This window comes from Octopus bimaculoides, chromosome 5 (assembly GCF_046866305.1).
Source record: "Octopus bimaculoides isolate indiv1 chromosome 5, ASM4686630v1, whole genome shotgun sequence".
Classification (NCBI taxonomy): domain Eukaryota; kingdom Metazoa; phylum Mollusca; class Cephalopoda; order Octopoda; family Octopodidae; genus Octopus; species Octopus bimaculoides.
This window is the reverse complement of record NC_142932.1, coordinates 79,856,482-79,871,481: the sequence shown is the minus strand read 5'-3', so window position 1 is coordinate 79,871,481 and position 15,000 is coordinate 79,856,482. Positions and strand designations below refer to the sequence as shown.

The following is a 15,000-nucleotide window of genomic DNA, read 5'->3' as shown; positions in this document are numbered from 1 at the left end:
ACACACATACAGACACATATATACTTAATAAAGAAAATGGAAAGAATGGAGAATTTCACACATTCAGTAGAATAGGCGAATGTTAACCTGTAACACCTTTGTAAAAATCTCGCTTTGAACTGTTGCCAGAATTTTAAGAAGCAAGCTGTGCCATTCATCATGTGACTGGTCCCTATTTTCTAGGGGAACATATACTTAGACATTAATAGGATCATCGATTGCATTGATTCTAAATATACAGTGATACACAGAAATACAGATGCATATGTAAACAGATATACAAATGCACACATTCTAATGTGTGTGTATGTGTGTATATAAATATACATATATATATGTATGTATATATATATATATATGCATATACAGATATGTGTATATGTATGTGAATATACATGCATTGATATATATATATATATATATATATATATATATATATATATATATGCATGTATGTATAGATGTGCAACTATGTGTCGGAGCACATATACAAGTTGACATATTTGTGTGTGTGTGTGTGTGTGTGTATGAAACCCAACTGAATTCAATAAACATTATATATAAGCTAAAATGTATATAAATTTCTTTCCTTCATTCATTTCTGCTCATATGTTATCACAATAAACACCTTCCTCTCTCTTTTAGACCATACAGCTGGTCATCAAATGGCAGTCACATGTTACAACTACAATTCGTCTACGGCGGCATACAATACATTACATACATATGTCCATCTGTGGTCGATTGGCCATATTAGGTTACAACTATATCAATATAAGAAATGGACAAAATATGTCTCTTACCCCACATACACATTCTGGCCGGGCTGACAACACACCACTTTTCCTCCACTCTGCAAGCCTGGTGGTACCTTTCCTTTCCGACTTCGTTCTATTGTGTGAGCATAAATTGTGCGTGCGTACGTGCGTGTGTATCAGTGTATGTATGTCTCCGTGTGCATGACTGAGAAATGCACAAGAGTGTTAGTGTATGTATGTGTGTTTATGCATATCAATGTATGTGTGTGCATGTTTGTGTGTGCGTATGCACTCCTTTTTTTTTTTTTGCTAGTCAATCAGAATTTTGAATGATTTTCTTCTAGGTATAAAGTGTGCATACATGCATATATATAAATATGTATATTAATGTGTGTATGTTTATGTTTGTATGTGTATGTCTGTGTGTGCGTGTTTTACTTTTGTTTGTATCTTTCTATCTTTTTTGTAGTTTTCTTTTCTTTTCTTTTTTTGTTTAATCCATCAAACTGGATCTCTTTCTCAACACATTTACAGCCTTAATCCAGGAAACACAGGAAATATAATGATGATTATGATGATGATGAGGATGCTTCTGTATTTTTCTTTGTCTTTTTTATTTATTTACTATTTTTTTTCTCCCCCTTCCTTTTTCTTTCTTTGGAAAATCAAACCAAGAAGGATATAAAGTAGTTGAAAGCAAATAGAGTAGAAAATAAATGATAAATAAAAACAAAGAAATGAAGTGGGTTAAGAGAGGGGGGGGGGTAAAAAGAGAAGAAAGAAATAAAACAAAAAGATAGAAAGAGAGAAGGAAAGTGAGAAAGAAAGAAATAAGAAATAAAGTGAAAAAGAAAGTATAAAGGAGGGGTGATGAAAAGGTAAAAAAAAGAGAGGTGTGTGAAATGTGTAATTAGCAGAATTAAATAGAGAATGAGAGAGAGAGAGAGAGAGAGAGAGATAGAGAGTAGAATAGAGAAAAGGAGACAAATAAGGAAGGAAGGAAGAACAGAAAGAAAAAACTGGAAAGAGAGACAAGGAAAGAGAATGAAAGAGGCAAAAAAGAGAGAAAAAAACAAGGAGAGAGAAAGAAAGAATCAAAAAAGAATGAAACAAAGGAAAAGAAAGATGGAAAGAGACAAGGAAAGAGAGGAAGAAAGAAGTAAGAAAAGAGAGAAAGGGGTGGGAGAAAGAGAGAAAAAGAGACAACGAAAGAAAGAAAGAGGTAAGAAAAAGAAGAGACAAGGAAAGAGAGAAAGAAAGAGGCAAGATAAGAGAGAAAGAGAGAAAGAAAGAGGCAAGGAAAGAGAGAAAGAAAGAGGCAAGGAAAGAGAGAAAGAGGCAAGGAAAGCGAGAGAGAGAAAGAGACAAGGAAAGAGAAAGAAAGAGCCAAGAAAGAATGAAACAAAGAAAAAGAAAGCGAGAAAGACAAGAAATGAGATGAAGAGAAAAAAAAAGAAAAAAGAAAGAGAAAGTAGAACGAAAAAGCAAAAATCTAAAGGTAATGAACAAAAGTTAAAATAGAAAAAAACAAAATGGGAAAATAAGGGAAAACTGGAAGAAAAATGGGATTGCCCCCTTTAAAAAAATCTGAAGAAATCAACAGCTATAGCTTGCTCAGTTGTTCACAAAAATCCTTAATGAATTGATATCAAGAAATCCCAGGTCAGTGATGTGTGTGTATATGCCTGTGCATGTGTATAGATTGTGTGTGCTGGTCACTTGTGACACAGTAATTAAAGCCATATGGACACCAAACAACTTTATCTTCACATGGTTTCTTTCACAAGTCAGAATATGTATTGCGTATGCGCGCGTTCGTATGTATATATGGACTGCATTAATTGATCTATCTATGAATCTATCAAGTAATCTAGGTGTGTCATAACCATTCTGCCTATGCTTGTATCTATCAATTCATCTCTATCTTTTCATGCAACAATGCGATACACATCTCAGATTATTCCCTTTATCTATCTAGCTAGCTACCTGCTTATCTGCCTATCTATCTATCTCAAGTGATGTGTGTGCATGTACCTATGTATAAGAGTGTGTGTGTTTACATGTGCCATGTGTACCAAATTGATCTGTATGGTGTATGTATGTATGTATGTGTGTCTGCCTGTCCAATGTTGTTTTTCTTGGTGGGGTGGGGTAGCTGTTTTTTTTTTATCAACATATATATTTTTGTTTACACTATTACTGCAGCTGCTGCTACTACTGACAGGTCTTCTTGTAACAGACGATCTATCTCTCTTTCTATTTGTCTGTCTAAACTTCATTCCCCATCTCTCATTCATAGGAATACATTTGTAGATGCCGGTCCATTGACTACTACTACTACTACTGCTACTCCTAACGTTGATGCTTATAACAACTACAGGAGCCGCTGCTGCTACTACTACTGCTGTCACTGAATAGGGAGAAAGGTAGGCACGAGATAGTAATGTCCCACAACATCCATAGCCCTGGTGTAAATAAATGAAATACTAATAATAATAATTATTATTATTATAGAAATTATTTTCCTCGTTTGACTTTTATGAAAACACTATCCCTCTCACATACACACTTTAAATAATCTGTCTTTGTATTGTCCCCTTCATTCAACCACCGAGGCAAGCATTTATTATTATCATTATTACTAATGTTGTTGTTGTTGTTGTTATTGTTATTATTCAAGTCCCTATTCTGTAGTGCTTCTTTTCTTAAAATAGACCCATTACTTTTTATTTTTTAAATCTACCACTACCACCACCCTCCAACCAGGACCCCCCACCCCACCCCACTCCGCTATTTCCACTCTATCCCACCCGATTTCATCACCACCCTATAAAATATCCCAAACACATCTTCCATATATAATGCATGCGCGCGCGCGCACACACACACACACACACACACACACACAGCAGCACACTTTAATCCTTCCTTCTTCCACTTCTCTTCCCTGTCGCCTTCTCTCCGCCGCCGCCTCCCTTCTGTTCCCACCATTGTCGACCAGGACACAGCCTGTATGTTGTTTTGACAAGGAAGCTATGGGACGCAACAAAGATTTGGTCATTAAAGCAAACTGACACACACACACACACACACACATGTGTATACAGATTGCCATACACACAGTTTGTACTAAGTGTTCTGCTGGAAGGTTACTTTTTGGCCCGGTGGTCATAGCAGTCCAGGGTCAGCTAGGGTATATTTACTGTCTCTGTTACCACCACCACTTGCTAATGCAACCACCACCACCACCTGCTAATGCAACCACCACCACCTTCATCGTCATTATAAGCAGAACTGTCATCATTACTGCCAATGCCGTCCACTGTCCACCCACCCACCCCACAAATACATACACCATCATTACCATCACTAATAATAATAATAATAATTACTATGTAACAAACAGTGAGTGATGCTGATGATGAATGCAGTAGTGGTGATAATGTTAATAATAGTGATTATGATAACAGTTATGATTGTGATGATGATTACTTATAGGGGTCCATAAAATAAAGTACCATCCAAATACTGGGGTCGATGTAATCAACTAATCCCTTTCCCTTAAAACTGCTGGCTTAGTGTCTAAATTAAAAACATTGTTAGTAGCAGTATTATTACTATTATTATTATTATTATTATTATTATTATTATATAGGCGCAGGAGTGGCTGTGTGGTAAGTAGCTTGCTAACCAACCACATGGTCCCGGGTTCAGCCCCACTGCGTGGCACCTTGGGCAAGTGTCTTCTACTATAGCCTCGGGCCGACCAAAGCCTTGTGAGTGGATTTGGTAGATGGAAACTGAAAGAAGCCCGTCGTACATATGTATATATATATATATATATGTGTGTGTGTGTATTTGCGTGTCTGTGTTTGTCCCCCCCCCCCAGCATTGCTTGACAACCGATGCTGGTGTGTTTATGTCCCCGTCACTTAGCGGTTCGGCAAAAGAGACCTATAGAATAAGTACTAGGCTTACAAAAAATAAGTCCCGGGGTCGATTTGCTCAATTAAAGGCGGTGCTCCAGCATGGCTGCAGTCAAATGACTGAAACAAGTAAAAGAGTAAAGAGTAAAGAGTATATGCTTAGCAGCATTTCTTCTGTCTCTACGTTCCGAGTTCAAATTCCGCAGAGGTCGACTTTGCCCTTCATCCTTTTGAGATCGATAAACTAAGCACCAGTGAATCACTGGGATCGATGTACTCGACTATCCCTGTCCCCACAAATTCTAGGCCTTGTGCCTATAGTATTATTACTATTATTATTATTATTATTATTATTATTATTATTATTATTATTATTAAGGTGGTTATTATTGAGCTGGCAGAATCATTAGCATGCTGGATGAAACGCTTAGCGGTATTTTGCCCATTGCTACGTTCTGAGATCAAATTCCACCGAGGTCAGCTTTGCCTTTCATCCTTTCAGGGTCGATAAATTAAATACCAGTGAAACACTGGGGTCAATACAATCAACTAGTCCCCACCCAACAAATTTGAGGCCTTCTGCCTCCAGTAGAAAGGATTATTATTATTATTATCATCATCATCATCATCATCATCATCATCATCATCATTATTATTATTATTATTGAGGTGGCGAGCTGGCAGAAACGTTAGCATGCCAGGCAAAATGCTTAGCAGTCTTTCGGCTGTCTTTACGTTCTGAGTTCAAGTTCCACTGAGATCAACTTTGCCTTTCATCCTTTCAGGGTCAATAAATTAAGTACCAGTTGTGTACTGGGGTCGATCTAATCAACTGCCCCACCCCCAAAATTGCGGGCCTTGCGCCTAGAGTAGAAAAGATTATTATTGTTGTTCCTATTATTATCATTAAGGTGGCAAACTGGCTGAATTGTTAGCACAATGGATAAAGTGCATAGCAGTATTTTGCTGATCACTATGTTCTGAGTTCAAATTCCGCCAAGGTCGACTTTGCCTTTCATCCTTTCAGGGTTGATAAATTAAGTACCAGTGAAACACTGGGTCGACATAATTGATTAATCTCCTCCTGCCAAATTTCAGGCCTTGTGCCTTTAGTAGAAAGGATTATTATTATTATTATTACTATTATTAGCAGCAGCAGCATTTCGTCCATCTGTATGTTCTGAGTTCAAATTCTGCAAAGGTCAACTTTGCCTTTCATTTTTTCAGGGTCAAGAGATTAAGTACCAGTTGAACACTGGGGCAATGTAATCAACTTACCCCTCCCCTAAAGTTGCTGGCCTCGTGCCAAAATTTGAAACCATTATTATTATTGTTATTAAGTTGGCAAGCTGGCAGAATCATTAGCATACCAGACAAAATGATTGGTGCCAGTTCATCCATCTTTACATTCTGAGTTCAAATTCCATCAAGGTCAACTTTGCCCTACATTCTTTCAGGGTCAGCGAAATAAGTACCAGTTGAGCACAGGGTCCAATCTAATTGACTAGCTTCCATCCCCAAGATTTCAGGGCTTGTGCTTGCAGTAGAGAGAATAATTATTATTGTTATTTGGTAGGGTGGCAGAATTGTTAGCATGCTGGACAAAATGATTTCAGGCATTTCATCCAATATATCCATTATGACTACCTGTCTCATATGGATACACCAGGCACATGCATCACAACCATGTGTGTGTGACATAGTCATTTCATATCACGATAAATAGTGCATGACCTTGCAGGTGGGGCCCTGTTAGAAGTTTCTTCTGATCAAGTAGCCCATCCTGCTCAAAAGGTCCCTGAATAAGGGTTGCTTAAGGATGTTGAATAAAACTCCCATGATTCCAGAGGTGAATTATTCAAACCCCAAAGAATTCCTCTCAACACATGGTTATGATGCTTCCCCAATTCTTCTGCTCATGATCAGAGATGCACATGTTGTCAGCAACTAAGGGACATGTTCAACTGGTTAAGGTTAAGCAACTGGCAGACAAATCTGTGGTATTGAGCAGAATATTTGCTGTAGCCCATCTTTTATATCAAGACAAAACACATACATGATAACACTTCCAGTCAGTTAAGATCAGAAGCCATGAAAGCCAGTGCTTGATATTTATTATTATTATTATTTTTACTTGGATAGTAAATAGTAGATACAATGGAGTGTTTTATGAAAATTTCATGTGCGATTTAGTTGTACCACTTACATGGAGTGGAGGTCACTGTTTCTTACAAACACCTTGACATCTTTTCGAAATATATAGTAGTCAAGAACAGGGGTGGGAGTTTCAATATAACTGACTATACCCTACTCCACTGAAAATAGACACTTTGTGTTAAACTTAATAAATCCTTATCATAATGAAGAGTAGGAGGAAGAGGAGGCAGATGAGGAAGCAGGAGAGAAAGTGGATAAAAATTAGAAAAAAGAGCAGTTTTGAGAACTCTACAAAGTTATTTGGGACGAAAATATTTTTTCCATTACGAAATGTATGGGGAGAATAATTAGGACTTTTATGAGATACAATTAAGGTAAGGGTTTGCTTCTTTTATGAAAATATAATTTTTACTTGAAAATATTGTTCTTACCTGATAATTTTGGGTTTTTAAATCTTCTATCTTTTACTGGGACACCGCCATCAAGAGTTTTAGCCAAACAAGTTGACCCTACTATTTCCTTTTTTTAAAGTCTGGTATTTTTTTTATCGGTCTCATTAGTTGAACTTCTAAGTTACTGAGAAATAAACCAACACAACACAAAGACAAGTGCACACATGCAGATGCACACACACACACACACACACAACTTCTTTCAGTTTCTGTCCACCAAATCCACTCACAAGGCATTAGTCAATGCAGGGCCATTATCTAAAACACTTGCCCAAGTTACAGCTCAGTGGGACTGAACCCAAGACCACATGGTTGGGAAGCAAGCTTCTTAGCCACACAGCCATGCCTTCGCCTATGAATAAAAGAAAAAAATAGAAACTGCCTTCCACAAGTTTACTCCCCCCTTTACTACAACTACTGCCACTACTACTCATTGGTACAAAATGTTCCAATATTAGCAAACACCAAGTTGATCTAAACAAAACAAAAGAAAGAAAGGAAAAAAGAACGAAAGAAGACGGGAAAATCAGACATAAATGAAGGGAATGAATCTTTTGTAATATCCATGGCTTTTTAACAGAATCTAAGATTAGTTCTGGTCACTGAATTTTCTCACTTCAATGGACTTTCAGTTTCATTAATGCCATGGAAAATAAGAAAAAAAAAAAAAAAAAAAACAGTCAAGAATTAGTTATTGCAGTTATTGATGATGATGATATTCACAAACATGACCCGGAGACATTTCTCAGCATAAACTAATGGGAAATTGTTGACATGGAAGTTTTTCTTTACATCTTTTATTTATTTATTTTTTTACTTTTCACTTTTTCAAAATAACAGTTGGAAAGATAAATTGAAATTTAATACCAGACTACTTGTTACTTTTGTTGTCCAGCCCCAGGACAAGTCTGATCAAATAAACCTATAACCAACGACATTCTATCCATGACCATCCAAACTAGTTTGTCCAAGATCCAGGATCATATTGACAAATATTTAGTTTTTTTTTTTTCGTCTTTTTAATTGTTTCAGCAACATAATTACATAAGTCAAAATTAAGGAAATGGAAATTAAGGACCAGAATTACACTACACCTTATAGTGCACACATACCTATATAATTTGTAGGCCACTCACAAAAGTTTTGAAAGTATTCCTTTCTGCTATAGGCACAAGGCCTAGAATTTGAGGGGAAGTGGATGGTCAATCACATCGACCCCAATACTTGACTGGTACTTAATTTATTGACCCAAAAAGGATGAAAGACAAAGTCAACCTTGGCAGAATTTGAACTTAGAATCTAAGGACGGATGAAATGCCACTAAGCATTCTGCCCGGTATGCAACCAATTCTGCCAGCTCAGTACTTTTAGTCATGTAAGTGCCATCAGCTAAATAAATGGTTCTTAACCAGGGTCCATATAGCCCTTAGGGAACCATATAGGTTTTATTTTTAAAACTTATGTGCAATAAATTGGTTATGCATCTACAGTACACAAAATATTTGTGGGTGGCTGTGTAGTAAGCAGCTTGCTTACCAACCACATGGTTCTGGGTTTAGTCCCATTGCGTAGCACCTTGGGCAAGTGTCTTCTACTATAGCTTCGGGCCAACCAAAGACTTGTGAGTGGATTTGGTAGATGGAAACTGATAGAAGCCCGTCGTGTATATATATATATATATATATATATATATATATATATATATATATATATATATATGTATGTATGTATGTATGTATGTATGTATAAATGTATGTATGTGCATGTATATGTTTGTGTCTCTCTCTGTTTGTCCCCCACTCCCTACCCAACATCGCTTGACAACCGATGCTAGAGTGTTTACATCCCCGTAACTTAGTGGTTTGGCAAAACAGACCATTAGAATAAGTACTAGGCATACAAAGAATAAGTCTTGGGGTTGATTGGCTTGACTAAAGGTGGTGCTCCAGCATGGCCACAGTCAAATGACTGAAACAAGTAGAAGAATAAAAGAATTCAAAATAATGTTTAATTATGAAAATAGGATTTTTTAAACATTGAATGGTCATGAACGTCTATCAGAGTAAGATAGGAATCAAAGAGGTCCTTGGGTAAAAAATGGTTGAGAACCACTGGTCTAAATAAACAAATGTGTGTGTGGGTGTGTGTGTGTGTGTGTGTGTGTGTGTGTGTGTGTGTGTGTGTGTGTGTGTGTGTGTGTATATATCTTGGTTGGGCTTCATGAGCAAAGATTTACAGAGGAGAATGTCCATGTCTGTTACAGGTTTGCTGATGTCTGACAAGTCTAATTCTGGGCAAACATGGGAAGTGGGGCTGGTCAGTGTTCTTGTTTTTCCTCCTTTTTTCTCTTGTCTGCAAGGATAGTTCAGGTGTCTTCAAAGGACACCATCGTCCAATAACAGTGAGAATCTAAGCCTCGTGGTCAGCTGCAAGGACTGACCATTGGTGGAGATCAATGTAGTGGGTAACCAATAGAGAGAGCAAGGCCCTACATGTGATAACAGCTGTTCAATATTATTCCACAAGTTGCACAAATCAGCAATGTTTGGACACTGCGTAAGTGTGTACATCATGGTTTCAAAGCTCTGCATGCACCTCAGACAATCCGACTTGATGTCACTTCCTTGCCTGCAGAGGTTATTGTGAACTGGTAGTGCCCCTCAGTAGCACTGAAGACCAAGGATTTCTGGAAGTTATCCATAGTAGTCCTCAACCGAAAAGTCCTCCAGAACAAACCAGCTAGTTTGTCCCCTTCGATGCCCAGAGTTTTTCCAAGAATGTCATTGCTTTTAGCCACTATTAGTTCCCTTTATATTGCTGAAGTGGAACTTCCACCAACCATATCATCCAAGAACATCAAAGACAATGCCTTACAGTATATGTTCCAACTCACTACACTTGGAGTTCAAATTCTGCCAGGGTCAATTTTACATTTTATCATTTCAGATTGATAAATAAAGTATGAATCCAGGGCTGTGAATTGATGAAAGCATCAGATGGAATATCCTACAGTATGACACTGGTGACAAGTTGTATCAACCATTCCTTTTAATTTTGAACAACATTAGACATAAAGAGAGAAGACTTGTGACATAAAGAGAGGAGACATTGCTTAAATAGCAGTCATTTTCAGCTTCACACACCTGTGTTCTTTCCAAAACTTGCACCATAACATCCTCAAGAGTTTCAGACTCCACTCCTCTGATTTCTCTATTGACGTTCTCATTCAGTTGCACCAGGGTCTCCGGTTTGTTGATGTAAACACTCTCTTCGGATATCCTCATAAGAAAAGATCCGAGTTAGACAAATCTGGGGAATGTGAAGGCCAGTTGACATTGCCATAGTGGGAGATTATTCTCTCTCCAAAGCACTGGTGTAGCAACTGCATTGTTTCTCTTGTGGTATGAGCAGTTGCTCCATCTTGCTGGAACAATGTGTGAGGTCTACTTTGAATGGCCTTCATGTTCCCCAGACTTGACTAACCTGGATTTTTTTCTTGTGGAGATACCTGAAAGAGAGGGTTTACATCAACAAACTGGAGACCCTGTTGCAACTGAAGGAGAACATCAATAGAGAAATCAGAGGAGTGGAGTCTGAAACTCTTGAGGATGTTATGGTGCAAGTTTTGGAAAGAACACAGGTGTGTGAAGCTGAAAATGGCTGCTATTTAAGCAATGTCATTTTCCATATGAGATGTAGTGGTGTTATAAAATTTGACTTATGCATATTAATTTCCATTATGTCCTTTATATTGTATCAAAATTTCATGCATTTATTTGTAAAGTTAAGGAAGTTATTAAATATTGAAACCCATCAGTGACTTTTGGGACACCTTGTACCCCAAAAAAAAGAACTTGCCCAATGCAACACCTTGGAATTCATAACAATAATAGTTTCAAATTCTGACATCAGGCCAGCAATTTTGAGGGTAGGGTAAGTTGATTACATTGACCCTAGTATTCAACTGGTATTTATTTTATCAACCCTGAAAGGGTGAAAGACAAAGTCAACCTCAGTGGCATTTAAACTCAGAACATAAAATGCCACTAAGCATTTTTTCTGACATGCTAACAATTCTGCCATTTTGCTACCTTAATAATAATAATAATAATAATAATAATAATAATAATAATAATGGTAATAATAATAATGATTTGCCACAAGGGCAGTCATTTTGGGGGTGGGGATATGTTGATTACACTGACCCCAGTGTTCAACTAGTATTTATTTTATAATAATCCTTTCTACTATAGGCACAAAACCTGAAATTTTAGGGGAGGAGAATAGTCGATTATATAAATCCCAGTGTTCCACTGATTCTTATTTTATTGACCCCAAAAGGATGAAAGGCAAAGTCGACCTCAGAGGAATTTGAACTCAGAATGTAAAGACAGACAAAATGCCACTAAGCATTTTGTCTGACATGCTAACAATTCTGCCATTTTGCTGCATTAATAGTAATAAAAGTAATAATAATAATGATTTCAAATTTTGGCACAAGGCCAGCAAGTTTGGGGGAGGGCTTAGGTCAATTACATCAACCCCAGTGCTCAACCGGTCCTCGCTTTATCAACCCTGTAAGGATGAAAGGTGAGGTGAATCTCAGCAGAGTATGAACTCAGAATGTAAAGACAGATGAAGTGCCACTAAGCATTTTGTCTGACATGCTAATGATTCTTATTTCTTTATTGCCCACAAAGGGCTAAACATAGACGGGACAAACAAAGACAAACAAAGGGATTAAGTCGATTACATCAACCCCAGTGTGTAACTGGTACTTATTTAATCGACCCTGAAAAGATGAAAGGCTAAGTCGACCTCGGCGGAATTTGAACTCAGAACGTAGCGGCAGACGAAATACCGCTAAGCATTTCGCCCGGCGTGCTAACGATTCTGCCAGCTCACCACCTTACTTATTATTATTATTATTATTATTATTATTAATAATAATAATAATAATAATAATTATAATAATATTAATAATAAAGATGCTGATGATGATAATGATGATGATGATAATTTCCTTTATTGGCCACAAAGGCCCAAATAATAAACTGTCTATATTCATAGTTTATCACGTAGGACTGGGTGTGATAATGTTTACACATGCAGTAAAGGTGGGAAGAGAAAGACGGACGACAAGGAAGAAGGTAGTTTAAGAAAGAGAAAAAGAGAGAGAGAGAGAGAGAGAGAGAGAGAGAGAGAGAGAGAGAGAGAGAGAAAAAAACAATGTTTCTGTCAGTTACAGCAGTATCAGCTTCTTCCTCTTCATCTTTTACTTTCACTTTCACTGCATATTACTGCATCTACTGCAACCACAGTTCCTCTCTATTGCTGCTGTTACTGCTGCAGTAGCTGCTATAACTAATATCACACAATCTTGTTGATTAACTTCCACTTCCTTTGGCACATTCCATGCCAGTATCTTAAACAGTTGTCTTGTTCAATAGTCTCAGATTAAATCCCATAAGCTACGACACATGGATGATTTATATGTTCAAATGTATAGATCTACTTATGTATACAGAACAGCAATATTCACATATACTATCTCTCTTCTCACCTTTTTTATCACTCTACACATATAGATTATATGTGTGGGTGTGTGTGTGTGTATGCTCATGTGCATATACACACATGCATACATACATATACACACAGAGATACATGTATATATATATATATATATACACACACACATAAATGTGTATATGCACTCATATTTATATACACACACATACACATATATATACACACATCCAAATATGAATATGCATACACGCACATACATACACACGCATATATACACATGCATGCACATTCACATATACACATGCATACACAAGTATACATACTTACATACATATATATATATACACAGACACATACACACATATATATATGCACAGAGACACATACATATACATACACATATATATATACAAATGCACATAGACATCCATATGTACACATGCATACACACATACATATACACATTCATTGAAAAATATTTATATCTAAATATATACATATGCACATAGATACATACACACACACATACACACACACACAGATCAGCCCTACAATCACTACCACCCTCTCTACTGCTTTCACTCTTATTCCACTATCACCCTTACAGCCATAACAACTGCTGTTACTATACTATTAGTACCTCTATTATCATTTCTATAGTCATTTCTACTTCATTACTATCTATAACCACCCTTACTATTCAAGACAACTACTGAATCTCTATGTAGTCCAGTGACCTGTGAGAAATAGCAGTTAAATATCCCACAAATCATACTTTGCCATCTTTAAAAAACAAAAACAAAAGGGTAATTACAGATTAGGCAATATAGTAGTCTCTAATATTACTGAAAGATGAGATGGTTATGACTGGGATGTCTGATGAAAGATCTTCAGGATTACAATTGATTTGGAGCTAAATAACAGTAATCAATAGTATTATTATCATTTTATAAGATGGTGAGCTGGCAGAAGAGTTAGACAAAATGCTTAGCAGCATTTTGTCCTTCTTTATGATCAGAGTTCACATTCTGCCAAGGTTGACTTTGCCTTTCATCCTTTTGGAGTCAATAAAATAAGAACCAGTTGAGCCCTAGGGGTTGATCAAATTAGCCTATAACACTCAAATAACACCCAAATTTACCGGCCCTGTGCCAAAATTTGAAATGATTAAGAAGCTTGCTTCCCAACCACATGGTTCTGATTTAGTCCCACAGCATGGCACCATGGGCAAGTGCCTTCTGCTATAGCCTCAGGCTGACCAAAGCCTTGTGAGTGATTTGGTAGGTGGAAACTGAAAGAAGCCTGTTGTATATAAATATACATGTAAATGATTATGTGTGTGCATGTCTGTGTTTGTCTTCCTGCTATCACTTGATAACCAATGCTAGTGTGTTTACGTCCCTGTAACTTAGTGGTTCAACAAAAGAGACCAATAGAATAAGTACTAGGCTTACAAAGAGTAAGTCCTGGGGTCAATTTCTTTGACTAAAAACCCTTTACGGTGGTGCTCAAGCATGGCCACAGTCAAATGACTGAAATAAGTAAAAGAATATTCTTGCTACCATCACGAAAACTACTGTCACCAAGAACCACAAACTTCATCACTGAAGTCCATAAAGTACAGTCAATTATGGCTTGGTTGACAGGTACCATGCTTTTAGTAATTGTTTTAGGTGTCTATGCGGTCATATGTAGACCCAGATGGTCTCTAGGTACATTGATTAAGTGGATATTCAGGATATATATTCAGGATATAACAGCATAGAAAGTGAGAGAGAAGCACTTTACTCCTTTACAGCTGAATAGACTGGTGCAGCATGAAATGAAGTGCCTTGTTCAAGGACACAATGTACTGTCCAATCCAGAAATTGAACCCACAATCTTACAATCATGAACCATACATCCCTAAACACGAGGCCACATGCCTTCCATAAATCATTAACCTACCAGATATTACAAGTGGAGGAAAATAAAATTTACATTTACTTTTGAATGCCACAGAGTCAATCTCTACCACGATGATAATGGCCAGTGCCATTATCACCAACACCACGACAGCATCCCATACCAAAAATATCCCATCAGCCATAGACTAGATCTGTTGGCTGGTTTTAACACCACCTCTTGAACTTTGGGTACCTTTACCAAAGTACACTCTGCTCCAAGTATCTGGCT

General features: G+C 37.2%; 1 protein-coding gene and 1 long non-coding RNA gene across 3 annotated transcripts in view; one reads left to right on the top strand and one right to left on the bottom strand.

Moving 5' to 3' along the window:
- LOC149135623 (uncharacterized) overlaps positions 1-11,221 on the top strand; it is an 11,518-nt gene extending 297 nt beyond the window's left edge. Inside the window, exons 2-3 of the long non-coding RNA XR_016241927.1 lie at positions 3,058-3,184; positions 10,240-11,221. This is a non-coding gene — a long non-coding RNA (uncharacterized LOC149135623). The remainder of the gene's footprint in view (positions 1-3,057; positions 3,185-10,239) is intronic.
- The window catches only part of LOC106874958 (FYVE, RhoGEF and PH domain-containing protein 2), a 493,421-nt gene that overhangs the window by 241,512 nt on the left and 236,909 nt on the right, over positions 1-15,000 (bottom strand). Inside the window, exon 1 of one of the 2 annotated variants that reach the window (XM_089352506.1) lies at positions 804-900. The exons of the other annotated variant lie outside the window; for it this stretch is intronic. Coding sequence (XP_089208632.1) covers positions 804-816 — 13 coding nt within the window. The 5' untranslated portion in view covers positions 817-900. Of the gene's footprint in view, positions 1-803; positions 901-15,000 lie in introns of those variants that run through there. 2 annotated transcript variants of the gene reach the window in all.